General features: G+C 37.3%; 1 protein-coding gene across 4 annotated transcripts in view; it reads left to right on the top strand.

The window, feature by feature from the left end:
- The window catches only part of cpne5a (copine Va), a 79,955-nt gene extending 69,320 nt beyond the window's left edge, over positions 1-10,635 (top strand). For all 4 annotated transcript variants that reach the window (XM_073867856.1, XM_073867855.1, XM_073867857.1 and 1 more), the window contains 7 exons: positions 325-371; positions 515-696; positions 3,551-3,678; positions 4,428-4,530; positions 9,381-9,438; positions 9,717-9,790; positions 10,170-10,635. In XM_073867856.1, the coding sequence (XP_073723957.1) occupies positions 325-371; positions 515-696; positions 3,551-3,678; positions 4,428-4,530; positions 9,381-9,438; positions 9,717-9,790; positions 10,170-10,358 (781 nt within the window). In that variant the 3' untranslated portion in view covers positions 10,359-10,635. The remainder of the gene's footprint in view (positions 1-324; positions 372-514; positions 697-3,550; positions 3,679-4,427; positions 4,531-9,380; positions 9,439-9,716; positions 9,791-10,169) is intronic.
- Positions 10,636-22,120: the final 11,485 nt, after the last annotated feature.

Genomic DNA, 22,120 nt, shown 5'->3' with positions numbered 1-22,120 from the left:
TAGAGAAAGTATGTTTAGGCAGATGTGTCCAGTGGGCAGAGCTGAATGTCTGGCTGTTGAACAGGAGGTTGGCTGTCTGCCTGTCAGGTGAGAAAGAAAGCACAATGCCGAGCTAGAGACGGTAATTACAGCAACCTCTCACACAGTGGGCGAGAGCTATGCGTTTTGTACTGAAGTGTTTTAAAGCAGCAGCTGTGAGCCGCAACATAGTTTGGGGTGAATCTGAATCTGTCGGCTTTGTTAAGCCTAACTGTCAAGTACTCACATGTTGGTTTTAATGAAACGATAGTAGTCACCGCTGTCTCTCTCTTCTGCTCTCCATAGCACACAGATCCATTTCACAGTGGCCATTGATTTCACTGCTTCCAATGGTAAGGATTTCATTGTATTTGTATTCATGTTTATTTTGTTTGCTGAATCACAGATTCGTTCTTCATGTTGTTTAGAATCAGCACAGCACTTATGAAAGTCAAATTTAGTTTTTGTTTGTTTTTTCTCTCTATGTACACTTTAGGTAACCCTTCACAGTCCACCTCTCTGCACTACATGAACCCCTATCAGATGAACGCGTACGCCATGGCGTTGAAGGCCGTTGGCGAGATCATTCAGGACTATGAGAGCGATAAGATGTTTCCCGCATTGGGCTTCGGAGCCAAACTTCCTCCTGATGGCAGGGTTTCCCATGAATTTCCCCTGGTACGTGTTCCTAGATGTGATAGATTATGTGGATTTCACAGTCAGCTGGCAAATATTCAGTGTCATTTCTATTTAGCTCCTGTGTTTCCGCAATGTTATTCAGATGCTCGGGCAAGAATGAATAGTGTTGAAAAGTGAATAGTGTTGTGCTGTTCGTCAATTTGCAAGCCACCTTACAAAGCATGCTATTGGTTTTTAACATAGCATAACATTTTCACTATGAAATTAATCACTAGTGATGATCACTATGGGGTGGTTTCCCGGACAGGGCTTAGCTTAAGCCAGTACTAGGCCTAAATTTTATATTTAAAAAAATAGTTTTAACAACATGCCTTACTAAAAACATTACTTGTGTGTATTTTGAGGCAAAACAAAGGGCACTGAAGTATTTTAACTCTTTCACCGCCAGCGTTTCTTAAAAAATTTGCCAGCCAGCGCCAGCGTTTTTCATGATTTTCACAAAAGTTTAATGCCTTCCAGAAAATGTTCTTCTTCAAATATATAAACACACAATATACCAAATGAAAGAACAGACCCTCTCCTTTCAAACAAAAAAAAACGTTTCATCCTACCTTGAGTAGTTCTTTTGTAATCGGCTTTTGAATATGAGTAGGTTTCTGCAAAAACACCACATTTTGAGCAAAAAAGCAGAGATAATTCCATTTTTGTGACGGACTTTTCATAGAGATCCCATTCAGAGCGATCTTTAAAACAGACACGGACATCCAGCAGCTTGCCATAGGGCAATACTTCCGGGTTTAAAAAGTGCGGAATAGCGGTATTGCGGAAAGACGGAAATACTCGTCATTGGCGGGGAAGCGTTTTCTCTTGATTGACGAGATATCTCGTCAATGGCGGGGAAAAAGTTAAGATATGTCAGTGCAAATTGTTTTCAGTTTGGAGAGCTCTTACATTTATTTAGGACTAGTCTAATCCCCGTACGGGAAAACGGCCCCTAAATGTTTATATTAGTGCTGGGCAAAGATTAATCGCGATTAATCACATTCAAAATAAAAGTGGATTTTTGCATAACATATGTCTGTGCTGTGTGTAATAATTATCTATATTTAAACACAGACACATACATATATACATTTCAGTACATTTTTGTTTATATATAATATAGAATATATGAAAATATAAATAAATATATAAACACATGTAAATGTTTCTTAAATACATACATGAATGCATGTGTATTAATATAAATATATTAATATATAACACACTCATATCTTAATATGCAAAAAAATCACTTTTATTTTGTATGCGATTAATCACATTTAATCTTTGCCCAGAACTAGTTTAAATGAACAGAAATTGTAAAATTTTTTCCAAAACATTATCTGGGAGCAATTTAAAACTTATTATAATTTAAATAAAGACAAACAAAATATACAGTACTGTAAATTCTTATTTTTATAGTTTAATTTATATACGCGACTTATACAGGTACTCAAGTACCAGTGTTGTGTTTGATAATATTCATTTGGTTTTTTGTGTATATGGCTATGCTATTTTAATCAGTAATGCATGGGTACATTTTGGTGTAATGTGTAAATAAAGCTCTTATTGCACTCATTATCATTGCCCAAGCAATCCTGATGTTTAGCTTGTGCTAAACCTTCATCTTAGCAGCATTTTTTCACTGTTTATTAGTTTTTCCTCACTAAATTTCTCTCTCTCTTTTCCTCCTTTCCACCTCTTTACTTCTCTGTTTTTACACTGGAAGTTATTTTATGCTTAGCCTGGCTAACACCAGACCAGTCTCATAGAGAATGAGACGTGGTCTGGAAACCATACGCTCACTTTCTCGTATTTGAGGCGTGGTTTACGAATGCCCAGAGCCATTTATTGGACGCTACGAATGTCTATCAAATGCGTCTGTACGTAGCTCATAGCCAATCGTTTCAATTATACCAGATGACGTATGTAGAGCGACATAAATTCAAACGTAAACAGCTTTTATCGGTAGGTGTGCACACAGCTGAAAGCTATGCAACTAAACCGGTAGATATTGAAAAGAAACACAATTTAGTGGCACTGTGACAACCACAGTACAGGCATAATGACAATATGATATTAATAAAAACCACTTACCATTTATAAGTTAATTGTACTTCTTCGACAACGATGCCTAGCAGGTTGGTCCTATAAAACTCCGTGGCTATCATGTCTTGCCATATCCAAACATCCTTCCTGGATATGAAATTGTTTAACGCCAAAAGTTAAAATAATTTTTTTTAAATAAACGTACGTTCCTAACTACTTCGAACACTATCTAAGGCTGAATTGAAAAGTAACTTTGTTTCTTTGAAATACTCATGCGTATACTAATGTGTTACATTAAAAGTTAACATTTTCTTATCCCTGTTTCACATGATAAAGCATAGAGCCATATCACACGCCTTCTTCAGCAATATAGCTGTAATATACAATGTGAGAAAAAAGGCACAAAACTACATTTTCTGCCAATGGGGTTTTGTACCTTTACAGGTATACTAAACATAATACAATGTTGTACCTTTTGGGGTACACTGTACTGTAAGGATCTATTTTGTACCTTTAAATGTAAAGTTAACTGTTTTGTACCCCTAAAAAAGATTTTTATGTTAAATTTTTTGTACCCAAAAGGTACAACATTTCAATGTGTTGTACACCCATAAAGATACATAAATGAATCTTTATAGGTACCAACCCAGCGTCAGAAAATGTGCAGTTTTGTACCTTTTATTCTGACAGTGTATAATGATAAATACCTTGAAACATGTAAAGTGTTTTGATAAGAACAATTGAGCACACTTAATTGAACACTTGATTGAGTATTGATTGATCTGTAATGTTCCCTTTGAAGAATGGCAATGTAGATAATCCTTACTGCAATGGGATGGAGGGCATCCTCGAGGCTTATCACCAGAGTCTGAAGACAGTCCAGCTATACGGACCCACCAATTTTGCTCCTGTTATCAACCATGTAGCAAGGTGAGAAACATGCAAAAGCACTCACAAATGCATGCTACTCACATCAGCACTGGGACAGCAAAAAATATCATGAGTTGAAACAGCATGCAGCACTCGGATGAAAGAAAACTGTCATGTAAATGCGTGCTTAAAAGAGAGAAAACAATTAACATGACAGACTTTCTTCTGGCGGGTGGGGTTGCAGCTTCAGTAAAACAAAATATATCTTGAGTAACATTTGGGTTATCCCTCTTGTTTCTGATAGGTTGAACCTTCACAGGTTGACTAAGTAAATACAACCCTGTAAGATTTAATAAATTGCATTAATTATACCCTTTAAAGACTTTAATTTTAACACCTAAGAAGTGATGCGTCGTGTGCTGTTTTTTAGGTGGTCTTGTGATTATTGAATATGCATGTAATTGTATTGAATGTACATTTCCTGCCTGTATTGTGGACCTGATCTTCTGGAAACTATTTTGCATCACAAAGAACATTATGAGATTTTGATGAAGACAGAAGAGCTGTGTCAATAGCTTAGGGATATCCCAAAGCAAATATAAGTATGCATAAGACTCAGCTCCTGAATTCTGAGTGTTCAATCATGATGTATATTCTATCATTATTCAGCCACAATGTTGAAACGCAAACAATCAAAGTGGTTTTTGAGTTTAGGTGATGGTAATATTAATCATATTAGTGTCTGCTGATGTTTGTGACTATGCTAATATAAAACAGCTCTGCACACAACTCTGTTTGTGTGTTTACAGGTATGCCGCTGCTGTACAGGATGGCTCTCAATACTTTGTGCTCCTCATCATCACAGACGGTGTGATATCAGACATGGCTCATACCAAAGAAGCCATTGTCAATGTAAGATATCCTAAGACCATCCTTTGTGAACTGTCTCTCTCTCTTTTTTTCTTTCTTTCTCTCTCTATTTCTGTCTCCTAAATGCAATCTATTCCTGTGTCCGAAATCGTATATGATGACATTACATACTGAACAGTACATTCTATATAGTATAAATATGGGTAGTGTGTATGAAATTGAGATACTATATCAACCATGTTAATGCATCATGTGACATACGTTGTCATAACAACAAGTGAGTCGTGGATGATATCAAACGCAATTTAACCACTAAAAAGAATGTATTTACATTTGAATAGAGCTGCGTTACCGCTTTCCGACAGTTTTGAATATGACGACGCCTCTCTTTCTTCTTCTTTGCTTTGTGACTCACCAGCCGAGAGCTCAAAGAATAGTAAAGTGTTCACCGAATGCACTTGGTAGAAGTAGTAGTTCATCGCGGTACTTTTCACCTACTGTTTTTTTAATACTATGAATTTGGACATACTACTCCCCTTCTATAGTATAGAAGTATGTGATTTCGGATGCAGCCTATGTTTATACTTTTAAACTCTAGTGTTTCATGACATCACAAATGACATGCCAAGCAAGCAATACTCTTCAACTAACGGGATCCATCATCCATCAACGTTGCCGTGGTTACCCAGCAGACTGGATTTAAAGGGAATTTGCGACTGTTTAGACACATTATTAGAACAGCCACACCTTCCTTTTAAGATCTTGCCTGCTGCTCTGTATCTTCTCGCCTGCTTCTTCACCTCCTACCTGTGATTCTGAAGATTTTGCTTTTGAAGTAACATGCACTTGCACTGGTAAAATGTATTCACCTTCTGATGTGGGTTCATGTACTTTGTACTATATGGCAGCAAACATTTTGTGAATTTCCACAGCACCACAGTTTTTACAGTTATTACTTGGACTGCTGTGAACATTCATCTTTTTGCTGTTGATCTTTTCAAACTGATTTCATTGTCCAGTTCTTTGCACTCTCAGCAAATTCACCTCTAATATATTCTGAGGTGGCGATTGTCTTGTTTTCCCCGTGGTGAGGTATATCCGAGTGAAACGAAAAAATGAAATAAAAAAGGTAGGGCTGGACTTTAATTTGTCCATCAAGAATTGATTGGATCGCTTGAAGTTGGGTCATGTTGCTATTTGCTAATCGCTGCGATCTTTTCCCGGACTTCGGCCACCTGCCACACCATATGACCAGAAGTAAAGAGAGATCAATTTGAGGAGGGGAGGAGATTTGCGTTTTTGATTGAAGATTGTGAGGCCACATGAATTTTTAAAAATAATGAACTCACAGATAAGTCGTTTGTAAAAAATACCGCAATGTTCCAGAACAAATGTCAGTTTTTTATTTCAATTTCATTTCGACTTCAAGCAAACTGGGTATTTTACTAAATGGTCACTCTGTCTGTTGCTGTATTTTGTCTGTTGCTGTAAAAACTGTTTATTAGCTGTTATGTGATTAGTGTCAGCTCTGCTAGATATTTTAAAATGCTGCATGCATTTAAGTTTACCATACAGTTAAGCTTATGTCATCATTTACACACACTCAAAAAATAAAGGTCCAAAAGCTGTCACAGGGATAGTACCATTTCAAAAAGTACTTTCCCTTTGTACCTAAAGGATTATTAGGAACACCATACTAATACTGTGTTTGACCCCCTTTCACCTTCAGAACTGCCTTAATTCTATGTGGCATTGATTCAACAAGGTGCTGAAAGCATTCTTTAGAAATGTTGGCCCATATTGATAGAATAGCATCTTAAAATTGATGGAGATTCGTGGGATGCACATCCAAAATTGCTTAAATCATCCTTCTTTCTCATTCTGACAGAGTTCAGGAGATTGTCTTGACCAGGACCACACCCCTAAATGCATTGAAGCAACTGCCATGTGATTTGGTTGATTAGATAATTGCATTAATGAGAAATTGAACAGGTGTTCCTAATAATCCTTTAGGTGAGTGTATTAGGACCTTTTAAAGGGTACCACCCCAATGGCCGCTTTTGCACCATTTTCCTGACAGCGCAGATAATATCAAACTTGTAAGCTGTTATTTTATGAAATAGGAAATATGATAAAAAAAACAGAAAGACGGTAACACTTTACAGTGGCTTCTTAAAGTCGCAATGAAATTGAAATGAAAAACTGTAATTTGTTTTGGAATATTGTGTTATTTTATTACTTTTTTTACAAAATCTGTTTTGTAAAAATTAATGTATCCCCATAATCTTTAATCCAAAAAACAAATCCCTTCCCCTCCTCAAATCGATCTCTCTTTATTTCCGGTTAAATGGTATAGCAGGTTGGTGGGGTCCAGTAAAATATTGACGCGGGTAGCAAATAGCAACATGACCCAACTTCAAACAATCCTATCAGATCTCGATGGACGACTTTGAGTCCAGCCCTAACTTTTATGATTTCAAAAGCAATTTTACTCGGATTTACAGTACATCACCACAAGGAAAATAAGACAATTGCTACTTCGGACTCATGGGAACACATGACAGTCTTCCATAACCTCCCAATAGTTTTGTGCATGGAGCAAATATAAAATTAATTCTTGTTGCTGATGATCTTAAAAAATGTGAATGATGACAGAATTTCTCATATTTGGGTGAACTGGATCTTTAATATGGTTCTAATGACTGAATTAAAGTGTTATCCTTGCTGTTACCATAATGTATGCTAATGTAAGCTGTGACTGAGAATCTAAGAATACACTTAAGCCAGACAAAGAGGGTATTTGCCTTAGCGGACAAGTGAACATTCACGTTTTATTATAGGCTAGATGTTTCACATCACATAATTCACACCAACTTGCACTTATTTTTGGAAGGAAAAGAGGGAAAAGTGAGAGATTGACTCTCGTTTGAAGAAAAGGGCTTTAGGAAATGGAGCAATAAATGCATGCATTCTGCTTGTGTGAAATGTGTTTGTTTAGTCTCGTCTTCCCAGCTTTATTTCTTTCAACACATGACCGCCTCGGTCCCACTTGAGCATTATGGGGAATGCTGACCTACTTCCAACCCCCATAAACATGTTTTTGTAATCTCTGCCCATTGGCACTGAGAATTCTGTGTGAAGAATGGGCCTTTTTCTGCAGGATTCTGCATGAGTGGCATTCAGGGCCCATCCTCAAAGTCTGTCCTTTGGTCTCCTACACATTTGGTCTTCTCAGTGTTACTTGAAGACATTGTTTGTTGTGTGTTTGGCTCTTTTTCATCTCATGTGATGTGTTTGTGTGTGTATGCGTGCATGCCTGTGGTCCCTTTGTGAAAATTTCAGTTCTAACTCCATTACAACTAACAGTATCAGTGTGACTGACGGTGTGTGCCTAGCCAGCTTTATTTGACGAATTATTCATTCCTTTCAACTGGCTTTCCTGGCCCCTCCAAGAAGAAAATCACTCCCAGGAGCATTGAATGGAACTTGCAGTATATATTTGATACATTAAATGTGTATTTTATTATAAGATTCAAAGAATAGATTTTCATAATCCTTGCTTTCCATACTGTATGTTCTTGTAACCTATTATTTTATGCCTGCTCTGCTGGGATTATGTGTATATGGATTTTATATGCAACATTTTATTTGCAACCCCATTGGGAAGTCACTTTGGAGAGGAAGTGAGATTATGTTTCTCTGAATATCGTCTGGTTTCTTGTTATCCAGTGTCAATAGTAAGCCTCCTCGAAGCCAACTAAATACTATCCCGATAAAGGGGATTGACCTGTCAGTCAGGCATCATATCAGGAACATGAACAACCAGCATAAAGAGAGAACAGTGATCCAGAAGAGTCTGAATAATGCATAGCATGTTTTTTAAACGGGGCTGGTTTGACATGTTCCAAAATAAAGAGCTTTATAAGAGTTATAATGCTGCGTATACACCAACCGCGTTTGAGGCGTCAAAATCGCGTCTACCGCGCCTAGTTTGCAGCTTGAACAGTTTGAATGCATTCGCGTGTCTAGAGCGAAGTAGACGCACGGAAAAAGCAAGCATTTGACGCTCGTCAGAGGCAAAATCCGCTTCTTGTGGGAGGGGCAAGTGCTATGCGGTTGTCTTTTTGCAAGATGACTGATGTTGATTGTGCATTTATCGAGAGAGCTACCGGTTTGCATTTGGTAACCTTACTATAGGGGGAAAATAAACAGAGTCACGTGACTCAAAAGTGAAATGTGTATTACAACTTACCAGATTGCCCAATGTCCTCACTGACACTCTTCCAAGCAAAATCCTTTTTATTCCTGTCTCTACAGAAATAAGAACTTGTGTCGTATAGCTCCGGGTGACTGCTCACGGACAATATCAAGCGTTCCTTCAGGTTGAATGAGTGACTCCGGTGGGGCTGCCGCCACAGCAGCAACCAGGCTCCTGATTGGTTAACGCTGCCCGAAATTCCGCCAAAGTTCAAATTTTTCAATTCGGGCGTCAGCCGCCAATTCGTGTCAAACACAAAATGCAGAAAAAGCACCATTCGCACGTACCGCGCCAGGCGCTCATTTCACGGCATTCGCGTGAACTAGACGAATCGCATCATTCGCATCGCCCCACGTGAGGACGTGTCTGATCTTTGCATTGACTTTGTATGTAATCTACTCGCGCAAATCGTTGAACTCGCATCTGGTGTAAACCCACAGTAAGAGTCTTTAGTTTTACATGTATACTTTTATTGTGTATATAGCTGTTATTTACTTAATACCCTGAAAGTATCTGATTGAAACATGCCTTTGCAAAAATGGGAGATTAGAGATCTGGTTAACCGGCCCTCCTAATCAAAGGCATCATTATGTGCTTATTGGCTAAATGTGTCTCTCTGTTTCCCTTCTGCCAGGCGGCTATGCTACCCATGTCCATCATTATTGTTGGAGTTGGCCAGGCAGAGTTTGATGGTAAGACCTGATTAAAAAAAGATATGTTTGCATAAGCACGTCCACTTTGGTTTAAAGCCAGAATACATTAATGCGAGTTAACGTCCTGCACTCATGTAAAGTAGAGTTTCTGGATAAAAAGTCAACTAATTGGGAAGGTTTAAGGTCTTGGGCTGATAAACAGATGTCAGGTAGTAGGATCTTCAATGAGCACACAGCTGTTGAATATAATTAGCACAGCCCACCATCTGCTATTAGGATTAATTTATGGCCTTTCGTAATGATGATCTCGTTTTTAGCCATGGTCGAATTGGATGGCGATGACGTAAGAGTATCGTCCAGGGGAAAGCTGGCGGAAAGGGACATAGTACAGGTAAATGGTTTTCAACATGGATATTATCAGTCAACATGTGTTTTTATAACCTAAGCATTGTCAAAGGAATAAATGTATGAAGAAGTTTCTTGAAGACATTTTGGTGACCTAGATTTACAGGCATCTCGGATTTAGAGCACATCACACATGGTTAAAGGGTTTGCTGTATTGAATATAAATAAATACAATACAAAACTAAACAAACAACAACTAAGGCTTTCACAACCTACAGTATAAATAATGAAAGATTCCATTCCGCAGTGTATTTGTGTGAAGCAACCATGTATTTGTAACATTGTTACAAGGACAAAAAAATCACTATGTAGATACTTAGAGAAATAAAGATCAAATACTGACAACTTTTAAATCTTGGCTGCAGTTTGTACCATTCAGAGACTACATGGACCGGACGGGTAACCATGTTTTGAGCATGGCACGACTCGCCAAGGATGTCCTGGCTGAGATCCCGGATCAGTTAATCTTATACATGAAATCAAGGGGCATCAAACCCAACCAGACACCACCGGACTACAGCCCACCTGTCCTTAGCCCATCACCCACCATATGAGTTCATCCTGTCTGCTCCAGACTGCAAAATACAGGGAAAAACTGCTTATGGTACCTTCAATTTGGATCTTTTACAAAGACAACACAACTAATTTGGTACGAGTTTACCGGCTGAAGAGCGGATGGTTTAAATTCAGCGTTTTTGGAATTTGCACACTGAAGAAATGAAAAACTTTATATATCAGTGTTCTGGCATTTTGACAGAGAAATATGATGTCAATGGGTGTTTTTCTCAAAATTTGCCAACATTATAAAGAGATTTATACTTGTTAATTTTATTGAATCTACTGTAATTAAGATCAAGTGTGAATGGGGACGATCATTAAGCAAACACTAATTCTAAGATCATTTAGCATCTGCAACTAAACAAAAAAGGTAGTTTATGTGTGTCAGCATGTCAGGACTATATCTTTATTAAGGGAGTGTTATATAAGAGATTGTTATAATTTCTCTGTAACTATTTTGTAGTCATAAAAGTGAGGTAAAGATAAATAGAAATACTATAAGTATAATAAAAAGAAGTCATTTTAAGTGCTTGCTTGAAAAATAGTATCTGTATAGGTGATCCATCATGTAGTGATCTGGTTTGGTTTTAGAATTTGTAGATAGTTTGTGTTAAGGTGTTTTATTTTTCCAAAGGGATTTGTTGTTTTTTTGGTACAAAAAGAATTGCAGTTTCCCATTTATAGCTTTTTACATCTGTGCTAAGATTTTCTATTGTAAAGCAAACAATCCAGGTTAAACCTATTGTACATTGCATTACTACATTGTGTTAATTGTACTTGCATATTATAGGTAAAATCGCTTGGGGAGAAAAGTTAAAGCCGTTTACAAAAATGTCAATTTTTTTGGACATGAGTCTAAAGAGAAGCACAAATATTTTCTTAATGCTGTAAAATTTGTAAACCATATGAATCGGTACACTTTCAGCTCTCAAAAACCATTGGGATTTGTAAATACAATAATAGAGCCCTCAATTCCTTAACACTCTGGAGCCAGTATACAGTATCTAAATATTTCACAGCAGATCTTCAGACACTCAAAACCCATCAGGGAGATGGTGGGAAAGGCCTTGCAGCTAACTGGCATAGATGAGATGAAATGAGACAGACTGTTGTTTTTTCTTAGAGCACCAACTGAAATGCTACAAGTGACTCACCTGGTGCCCGTGTCCAGCCATGCTGAACCTTTAGCTTCTCATTCTCTGGATTCTTGCTGACGTTTAAACACGTTTCAATTATTTACTATGACAGGGTTTCAAAAGATATAACTGTAACAGTGTGCAAAAAATAATGCTATTATTTAATCTAGCATTGGATAATCATACAAGCATCAACACAGCCTATTTGGTTTACTGGCTTTACGTATGTTTACATAAAAAATTGTTTACCTTTGGTGATAATTACTACTGAAGCATAAATTAGCAAAAGTTTCCATAACATCTTATTTAAACTTAAAGCTGTGCCGTGATATTGATTTTTTTTTTTACCACCCTAAAAAGCATTGTTTAAAGGGATACTCATTTTCCAGCTTCCCTAGGGTTGAGCGTTTGATTTTTGCCGTTTTGGAATCCATTCAGCCGTTCTCCGGGTCTGGCGCTACCACTTTTAGCATAGCTAAATATTATTTAAATTATTATTTAAAATATTTAAAACTTGACTTTTTTGTAGTTACATCAGGTACTAAGACCGACAGAAAATTAAAAGCTGCGATTTTAAGCAGATATGGCTAGGTACTATACTCTCATTCTGGCGTAATAATCAAGGACTTTGCTGCCGTAACATGGCTGCAGGAGGCGCAGTGATGTTACGCAGTGCCTGGAAATAGTCTCCTGCCATTGAAAGTTACTAAGAGGGTCTTTTTTCGGCTGCTGCGTAATATTTATGCACCTCCTGCACTATGTAACTACAGAAGAGCCAAGTTTTAAATTGGAAAAATCGAAACTCTTTGGGTATTCTTGAGCGTGATGCTGGTGGTCTAGTCAGATTCGGTGGATTGTGCTAAGCTGTGCTGGGGGTGGTACCGCCGGACCCGGAGATCGGCTGGGTGGATTTCAAAACGATGGAGGTCTAACATTTGGCTCTGGGAGAGTTGGAAAATGAGAATATTTTCCAAAAAGTGAAGTGTCCCTTTAAGCTGTGCTGTGAAATAGATTTTTTTCAGTTTTACCACCATAAAAGCAAGCATTCCATTAAACTTGAGATTTTTTTTTATTTTTACCTATACACTGTAAAAAACAACAAATGCAGCATGATAAAACAACTAAGACAATTCAACCTACTATTTTAAGTTTTGACCTGTGATAATTTATACAAATTTAAATTGTTTAATGTTGATTTAACAAAATGCTGCATTTATTTTACCGTATACAAAAAATGTTTACAGTCCAGATTTTTGGTATTTTATTAACCAATGCTATTTCATGGCAATTCATACATATTTTACAAGGTAGCTAATTCGTATTAATTTGCACAACCACATGCGTACGTTTTTGTACGATTTGCTTTTGCCCCAGTGACGTTTGGGTTGGGTGTGTGGTATCCTTATTGTTTTTTATGATAATCATATGTTTTTGTATGATTCACTGATTTATATGAATTAGCCAATACGTATGAATTCTTGTGAGATCAGGCTGTATTAACCACAGGCACATTTCTTTTTTACATTCTTACTGTGTTTACCCAGTTTTCTTTATTTTCTAATTAAATGTTTGGCTTTATGTCTTAACAATTTTTAGTACAGCTAAAATGAAAAGGTAATTAAAAAATCTCTAAGGTTTACTGCTACTGCAACTCTAAGTTTTCTAGAGGTTTGATAACAAAGTTTTTACGAAACATTAATTTGAAGCTTTTTAACCCAACTTAATGGCTTTGCTTTTTTGTGGATGATGCTGAAAATTAGACAGGGTGCTTAAATTCACCTTTCTTCTAACCCCAGTGATTAACACACGCCTGTGGCTGAGTTACGGAAAATGAAGTGATCCATCAGTCACTTAGGAGGTGAGATTACGTTTGACAGAGGGAGTGCTGGGTAAAGTGTTTGTTAGCATGTGTTAACAGTGTATTGATTTTAAAGGGTTATTTACTCTTCAATGGAAATTGTAACTGATAGTCCAGACACTGGGATATTACTTTTTTCTTGTTGTTTTCAATGGGCTTTTAATTGTAATCATTTGGTTACAGAATTTCTACTTGCATACATGTAACCTTTCTAAAGTCCTATTCAATATTCACGAAACATTTCTGCTATGCGACTTGTAAACCTAGCGAAAACATTACACAGGCAACTCATGTATACATCTATCTGTATCCAGAGAATGTTCACTTTAAAAAAAATGCAGCATTATTGTCAAATTAACATATATTTTTATGCTATTTTAACTTAATTTTTTTTACTTGTTTTATAAGTTATGTCAACTATTCACAGGTCAAAACTTAAAATAGTAGGTTGAATTGACTTGAAACAAAGTTGTTTCAACTTCATGCTGGTTTTTTTTAACAGTGTGGGTTAATTTTATGGCATGGTGTAAATTTTTACACTATAATAAGCCAGTGAATTATGTAGTAGTTTACAACATGATTACAAATTAAGTAGTAAAACTAGTTAAAGCAGGACTAAATAGTTATCCAAAATGTGTACATTTGTTAAAGATGTGGCTCTTGTCCAGTGCCAATCCTAGTTTCCTCTGTGAGATATGCATGATTGTGCCAAAATGGCTGACAGGTTCAGTAAACTGTCCTTCATCTCTGTGTTAAATCTTTGCTGCTCGTCTCATTCTAACTTTAATACAAAGCATGATGGATCCCATTTTTGCTGGATTTCCTATGCTTCTCTCCCTTTTCTCTTCTTCTTTCTCAGTCGATATATGCATGGTGAGCTGTTTCCAGTCCCGACAGAGAACATTGCTATTGTCATTTTCGTGGTGTGTGAAATTTGTAATGGATTGCCTTAAAAGTGACAATGAATAAAACAATGACAACATTTTTCGAGAAGATTGGAGAGAGATTCTTTTTTTCCATGCAAGAGTTTCATCCTCATGAATAATTCAACGGCTGCTAACTGTTACAGTCTATTACGTGCCGATGCAGACTTTAATGGGAGAGCAGAGAGATTTGCTCATTAATTCGTGTTAGATGCTTTGGTTGGTCCCTCCAGAGACAGGTGGGCATTTACACAAGTCTATTCACTGTACGTCCTTAGGGCTTGTCACATCCATTTTGAGTGATTAGTCACTCTATTATCTCTCGTTCGCAATGTTTAGCTGAGGTACATGGGTGTAGTTTAATGCTTTTCGAACAGCAGAACTAACTATAAAAGTCATTAGGTAGTTTTCTTGCACGCTGATACTGCAGATGTTGTATTGTCTGGAGAGTCTGTGCTGTATTCACTGTTTACTTGCAAGGAAATGATAAATGCTGGTATTTTAGTGTGTGTGTGTGTGTGGTCCTATGTTCCAATAAGGGTAGCTGTGATGCACACAGAAAAGTCAATTTTAGAAGATGGTAGGATTAAAAAAACAAAAGAGAAGATGGAAAGGGGAATGATACATTGCTATGAAGAAAGGGTTAAATGCAAAGACTGTCACTTGCAACTTCACGACACATTATGGCATCACTCTTGTAAACATGAACACATACAAATGCACACAGATGACCCTTCAAACTCTCTGTAAACCCTAAGAGTCATTTATTTAATAGTCAGACTGATTGACTCTACTTTAAAGCATCTCTAGCTTTGTTTCTCAGTGTATCAGGCATTTGTCTGCTGTCTGTCCCTATTGTAGCAGAGCAAAGTCCATGTGAGAGATTTGGCTGAAGGGGAGACAGGTCTGAGGTCATCAACTTGCTGAAAACACTAATGCTCTCTGTCAACATGCCATAAGCCAGCCAGGCTTTCGAAACACAATAATAAAGTCACTCCCTTGAAAAGTATGAGCCCAAAATAGAGAAACCAGAGAACATTTATACAAATGTCACCTGAAAACTGGGGCACCTAAAGTCTAGAATAGAACCAACCATCAGATAACTGAGAAGTACAACAGTTTTGTCTAGGCTTGATTTTAACTGGCAAGGCATAAATAGACAAAATAACAGTGGTGGGTGGTGACTTCTTTTTTTGAGGGTGCTCGATGCGAAGTTCGTCACAACATGTATGTAGCCCGTCAGGTGTGTGGTTCGTAATTTCCAAATATGTGTTCGGCGCGTCGAGTGAACCTATGTGCATCAAATGTCTTGTCAAAATAAGTGCCTGCTGCAGACGCGTCTAAAGGGTTAATGATAAAAGAGACGAACGCATTTGCCAGATACTCGCATAATCTTATGCGTAATTACAGTTTATTGTTAAGGGAGTGTCTTGCGTGTATTTTGTGAACGTGAGCGTCTCTTTTATCATAAACGGTTTTGACGCGTGTGCCGCAGGCACTTTTTAAAAAAAACATTTGATGCACATGGTTCACATGATGCAACAAACACATATTTTGAAAACACAAGCAACACACATGACACTCCGAACACGTAATTTGAATTTGCGCCCCTCGGATGAGCAGTCATGAGCCACCACTGCAAACGTATGTATTATTTCTTAAAATTTAAGTTGCTTGATATTAATGTTTTGTTTACACAGAATGTTGTATAAAGCAATATCCCACTCTCAATACTCATTTAAAGGAAAACAGCACCGTTTTCAATATTTTATTATGTTTTTACCTCAACATAGATGAATTAATACATATCTATATTTTTTCAATGCGTGCACTTAATCTTTGTACAGCGTGTCGTGAATGTGTTAGCATTTAGCCTAGCCCCATTCATTCCTTAGGATCCAAACAGGGATGAATTTAGAAGTCACCAAACACTTCCATGTTACATGAGTAGTTACACGAGTAAGTATGGTGGCACAAAATAAAACGTGCCGATTTTGTAAGTAGAAAAAAAATGAGAACTATATTGTTTGGTGGAAGAGCACTTAGTTTGCAGTGTTTGATGGTTTCTAAATTAATTATAAATTCTCTAAAGTCTCTAAAATCTACATATTCACAAGCAGATGAACAAGCAGAATGTTTTGTGAATATCTCATTTGTGTTTTAATTTGAGGCACATTTGAGCAAAGCAACAGAATTCATTTGCAGGTGCAGTCAGCAGTTAAATAAGTTTTTTTTTAAAACATCTAAAAAGCTTTCCACAACACATTTTACTCTGAGGGGAACAATACATCCTCACACATACAAAACTGAACTTATATAATTAGCTTATATAACTGTCAACATGCAGCTTTAGTTTTTAAAAGTTTTTCACCTCAGATGGTGTTATACAGCAAACATTCATCTGTTCATTTTTACAAAAGTTTTGTGCATAGTTTGAAATGCATTGATTTAATTAGATTTAACTAACATTATAACAATGCCTTAAATGATTAGTCCATTTTCTTTATAAAAATCCAGATAATTTACTCACCACCATGTCTTTCAAAATGTTGAGGTCTTTCTTTGTTCAGTCGAGAAGAAATTATGTTTTTTGAGGAAAACATTCCAGGATTTTTCTCATTTTAATGGACTTTAATGGACCCCAACACTTAACAGTTTTAATTGCAGTTTCAACGCAGCTTCAAAGGACTCTAAATGATCCCAAATGAGACATTAGGGTCTTATCTTGTGAAACGATTGTCATTTTTGGCAAGAAAAATAAAAAAATATGCACTTTTAAACCACAACTTCTCTTCTTCCTCCGGCTGTGTGACGAGCCAGCGCGACCTCACGTAATTGAGTTATAACGTCGAAAGGTCACGTGTTACATATATGAACGCACATTGCGGATTTTAAACAATAAACTGACACAAAGACATTAATTAGTATCATATGCAACAATGTCAGAACGGTCCTCTTTCTCCACACTTGTAAACATTGGGCCGTAATTTCGATACGTTATCCGTGACCTCTTGACGTGATGACGTATTTACGTGAGGTTGTGCTGGGGCATCACAGGAGCGGAGGAAGACGAGAAATTGTGGTTTAAAAGTGCATATTTTTTATACCAAAAATGACAAACGTTTCGCTTAATAAGACCCTTATGCTTCTTTTGGGATTATTTAGAGTCCTCTGAAACTGGAATTTTAAACTGCATTAAAACATAAGTATTGGGGTCCATTCAAGTCCATTAAAATAAGAAAAACCCTGGAATGTTTTCCTCGACTGAACAAAGAAAGACATCAACATTTTAGAAGACATGGTGGTGAGTAAATTACATAATTTTTTTTTTCAGAAAATTGACTAATCCTTTAATGCTTTATGCCAGTGGTTCCCAAACATTTTTGTGACTTCAAGCCCCCCTAGTTGCCCACAATATTTGAAGGCCCCCCACTCACTCAATTTCTTCCAAATAAAATTAACTAGAGCTTGGTATGACTAGACAGATGTTTATTCGCTACTAAAATGTCCAAAAAACAAGGAACATCTTGATTTTTGCTTATTTTGTCCAATATTTAATAATTTTAAGTCATCTTAAGGCCCCCTTTAAAATCTGCTGAGGTCCCTCGTGGACCCCGGCCCCCTGGTTGGGAAACACTGCTTTAAGCAACTTATTTCTCTTCTATTTATGTCTGCACACATAATGGGTCCAATGGGGGAGTCATTTTTTATAGTGGTCTCAGACATACACATCCCACTTGCACGTACACATGACTCGTCCCATTTTTTATTCTCATTAAAACTATCTTGGCTCATGCTGTATACTGCATAAAGGGACCCCGTGTCTTGGGTACATCAAAGGCTTTGCAGTGGGGACCGGGACTGCTAGACATCTCCATTCCTAATTTAAATCCCCAGCACCACAGCTTGGCTCACACTTCCCAGTTAGTCACTGTTTTAAGATGCCCTATTTCAGGTGGATGGCTCAAATCACAAAGCTCTGTTTCAAACAATACTCTGACTAAGAAAGATAAGAACTGCAGTTTGTATTACAATAATGCTGTTTGATCAGAGCTTAGAAGTAATGTTGTGTTTTGAGATTGCAGAATTTACCCAGAGAACTGCAATTATTGCATTTCTTCTATCACACATTTTCATATATGTGACCTTGCCTGTGAAATCTAAAGTCTTAAAATGTAATAATGAGATTTGAAGCATCAAAGTTTCACTCATTGATTTCACATTGATTTGACACGGATGGCAGTCTTAAAGATATCAAGGTTATATTTTTTACAGATGTTCTTTACATGATAGGATGATTTTATGTTGTAAATAATTAAAAATGACTTCAACTGAGTTTTTTATACTGGCTCACATATTGTTTTTTAGCTTATGGTTACGTTTGTGCTACATAGTAGTACTCAAAAAGCTATAATGTTGCCTCCAGAATAAAAGCCTTATCACTGATTTGGCTAAAGCATCCCCCTAGAAGGAACATGTAATCAGACCCTCCAAATAATGTCAATTTTGGTATTTGTTAGGGTGCCTGTGTCCCAATATTACTAGAGGCAAATATAACCCCTGGTGATTTAAATGGGCAAGGAGTAAAATAGTTTGGACAGCATCCAGCAATCATCCTCTGCTCCTGCAGGATGGGTCGGTGATATTTCAACAAGGGTTTCTTTTCTTGAGTATAAAGCTTTGCCCCCATCTGACTCTACCAGCAGCATCTAACATAAGCTAATGGTGTGTGCAAGAAAGCCATTAGATCTGTACCGTTGCCCTGCTGTAGACCAAATGCATAATTTCTTTCTATTTGTCTCTAGCTCACCCTAGATCTTTACACATCAAGAGGATTTTTGTTGGGTGTTTGGGGGGCACTGTTTTCAAGGTTGATAGATTCGAGGTCATGAAGTGGTGTGAGAAATCAGTGTAAAATGCCTGGAGCTGAGCGAGTGTCGCTGTATTAAAAACGAGAATCAAGATTAATGAAAACAAGCTGCAAGCAGGCTCACTTTTTATACTTGTATTGTTTATGCTTGCTCTACACCAGCCTTCTAGATCAGAAGATGCTCCACTACACAATGTTGTGATCATGACAATGTTTGTGTTATAGTTTTCATGCTTTTATCCAACCTGACTTACAGTCCATACACATTTTTTTATTAGTTGATATACATTTTTTGGGAATTTTACCCATGACCTTGTTGTTGCTACACTGTCAGATAAATGGTAAATGGTTAGGGACGGTTCACCCCTGGTGAAAAAAAAACAATAAAGCCATTACAGAAAATTCTAATGGTTTTATTGGGAATTTTATTGGAATATGGCTCAAAACACACTACAGTGTATTGGTTTTTGTTGGTCTCTAATGGTATGTATTGGTTCTATGTATTGGTTCTAATGGAATATGTATGGTTCTAATGGAATATGGCCCAAAAACATGACAGTGTAGTGGTTTTAATGGAAAAAGCTAATGGTTCCTATTGGTATTTTAAAGGAAACCATTAGAATTTTCTGTAATGGGTTTATTGTTGTTGTTTTTTTCAGCAGGTACATTTCGCGCCTAGAACCGCGACTGTTGGTTGTTGTCACATGGCCTGTCGTGCGCTTGCGGCATTCTGATAAGTTGAAATGTTTTTAACTCAACAATGTGGTGCGGACGCGCCTTGAAAAAAAAACGAGACGCGATATGTAGCTGTTTCTGCATTTCTGGTGTTAATCTGGAGTCCCTATAGAGTAGTATTACATCCTTTCTCCGAGGAGTCTATTCAGATTTATAAAAGAAAGATTAGCTTTACCGATTCTTTCTGATAACATACGAAAAAATTCAGAAGGAGGAGTTACTACCGCGGGAGGAGCGAGTACTCCTCATGCAACACTATACAACACTGTTTAACTTATTATTCACTACATGTTTGTGTCATTTATATCCATGAGCCTATTTCCAACATAAGACAGAAGTATTACTTACCACATGCAACTCATGACCCGGTTGGGACTTTTCAATGAAATCCAGCGCATCAAACAAACACACACAAAACTCCACTGCTACCCCGGATAATAAACTATATCCATTGTTTTCATAAGGCTGGCTTTCTTCTCCTTACATTCAAAAACACACTTCTTCATTCATGCCATTGTTGAGTTTTAAAATTAAACAAAGATGTAATGTTTGCAAGTTCTAGCGTCTCCCGCTGATTGACGGGTGGGCGGGGTTTTCCGGGGGAAAAGGGCCATAAAAAGAAGTGATTCATACACCCCTGAAACGTCAGCTGGACCCGTAATCGGAAAAAACTATCCGAAACTTGTACGAACCCTGGCGAAGTGAAATACTCTGTAACACGCCCAAATGCTATTTTGACACTTTGTCTACGTTTAGCATGAGGAAACAACTCTACAACTGTGTTAATAAGTCAGAATGCATGAAATACCATTGAACCACCCCTTTAAGCTGTCACTAAGGCAGTACCCTTTTAATGTGTACTATTTAGGTAAAGCTATATATACATTGGTACTAACATGTAAATTTGAGGTAGCCTATATAGACTCTGAGGTACAAAAGTGTCCTTTTTTGCCTGCCCCAGTGCCAGGTAGAGACATTTTTTGACAGTGTAGTGGCATCTGCTAAAGAAAAGCATCTTGTGCAAAACAATTAACTTGAATCATTAAATGCACTGCTATATGTGGACACCCAAACGCGATACCCATTTACTTGTTTAACATCCTCCATTTCAAAACCATGTGCATTCATGAGGAAATACTTATGCCTTTTTGCTGCTATGGCATTTTAAACCCATCTGGGAAGGGTTTACGATGTTGGAACATAACTGCAGGTATTTATATTTATGCATTTGGCAAACATTTTTATCCAAAGCAGTATATTCAAGATATACATTTTGATCAGTATGTGTGTAAATGGGATTCGAACACATGACATTTGCACTGCTGTCACAATGCTCTACTACACCAACAGCATGAGAGGCATCAATGAGGTCATGCATTATGTTGGGTGATGGATCACAGTTGGCGTTCCAAATGATCTCAAAGGAATCATTCTTTCTAGAATTCTTTCTAGTCTTCTAAAAGAGATTTGAATGCATCTTCAAGATTGCATGGCTGTATGTCTGATTTTATGCAACCTTTAATAATGGATGTAGCTGATACTGCCAACCCATTAATTAGGGTGTTCACATACTTTTGGCACCATTGAAGTAGATTTTCAATGCTATTATTACCCAGTCTGACTACTCAGTGATAACACTTGCATATTTAAACCGATTCTTTCTCACGGACTGTTGTCTGTTGTTTCCCTGAGGTGCTTGAGGCGGTGGCTGGCCATTATTCCCAAGGATCTCAGAGTGATTTAAGAAGGTCTATGCTGGACTAACTCCGTCTGAAAAGCATTTTAATGCAGACCGGGCCTCATCTTGAACGCAAAGAGTCCCCCTGACGCATCCATCCAGCCATTCATTCTTAATGAAGAGAGTAAGCCCATGCAAACACTAGAGGTGAATTAAACATCACTCCACGGGAACAGCTAGGACAGCGTGGCTTTGCTGTATATTTCATAGATGCGCAGCAGCAGCAGCAGCCTCAAACATTTACCCACAATCTCTCAGTATGTGCATACAATAGTAAATATAGAAATTTGGATCACTCAGCCTATACAAATATGTACGAATGCTAAATTACAAACCTTTGACATATCTATGGAAGGACAGGAATGTAGTGACTAATCCAGTTTTATCTCATATCATTAAGATCAGTGAAATCTTAATTGACAATGTGTTTACAAAGTGGAATTATTTAGAGAAAACCTGATGGCATGTTTGTTCTTTGTAAACTTGAATTAATCGGAG

This window comes from Misgurnus anguillicaudatus, chromosome 5, assembly GCF_027580225.2.
Source record: "Misgurnus anguillicaudatus chromosome 5, ASM2758022v2, whole genome shotgun sequence".
In the NCBI taxonomy this organism is placed as follows: domain Eukaryota; kingdom Metazoa; phylum Chordata; class Actinopteri; order Cypriniformes; family Cobitidae; genus Misgurnus; species Misgurnus anguillicaudatus.
Note: the sequence above shows the minus strand (reverse complement) of the source record. Positions and strands in the feature narration are given on the sequence as shown.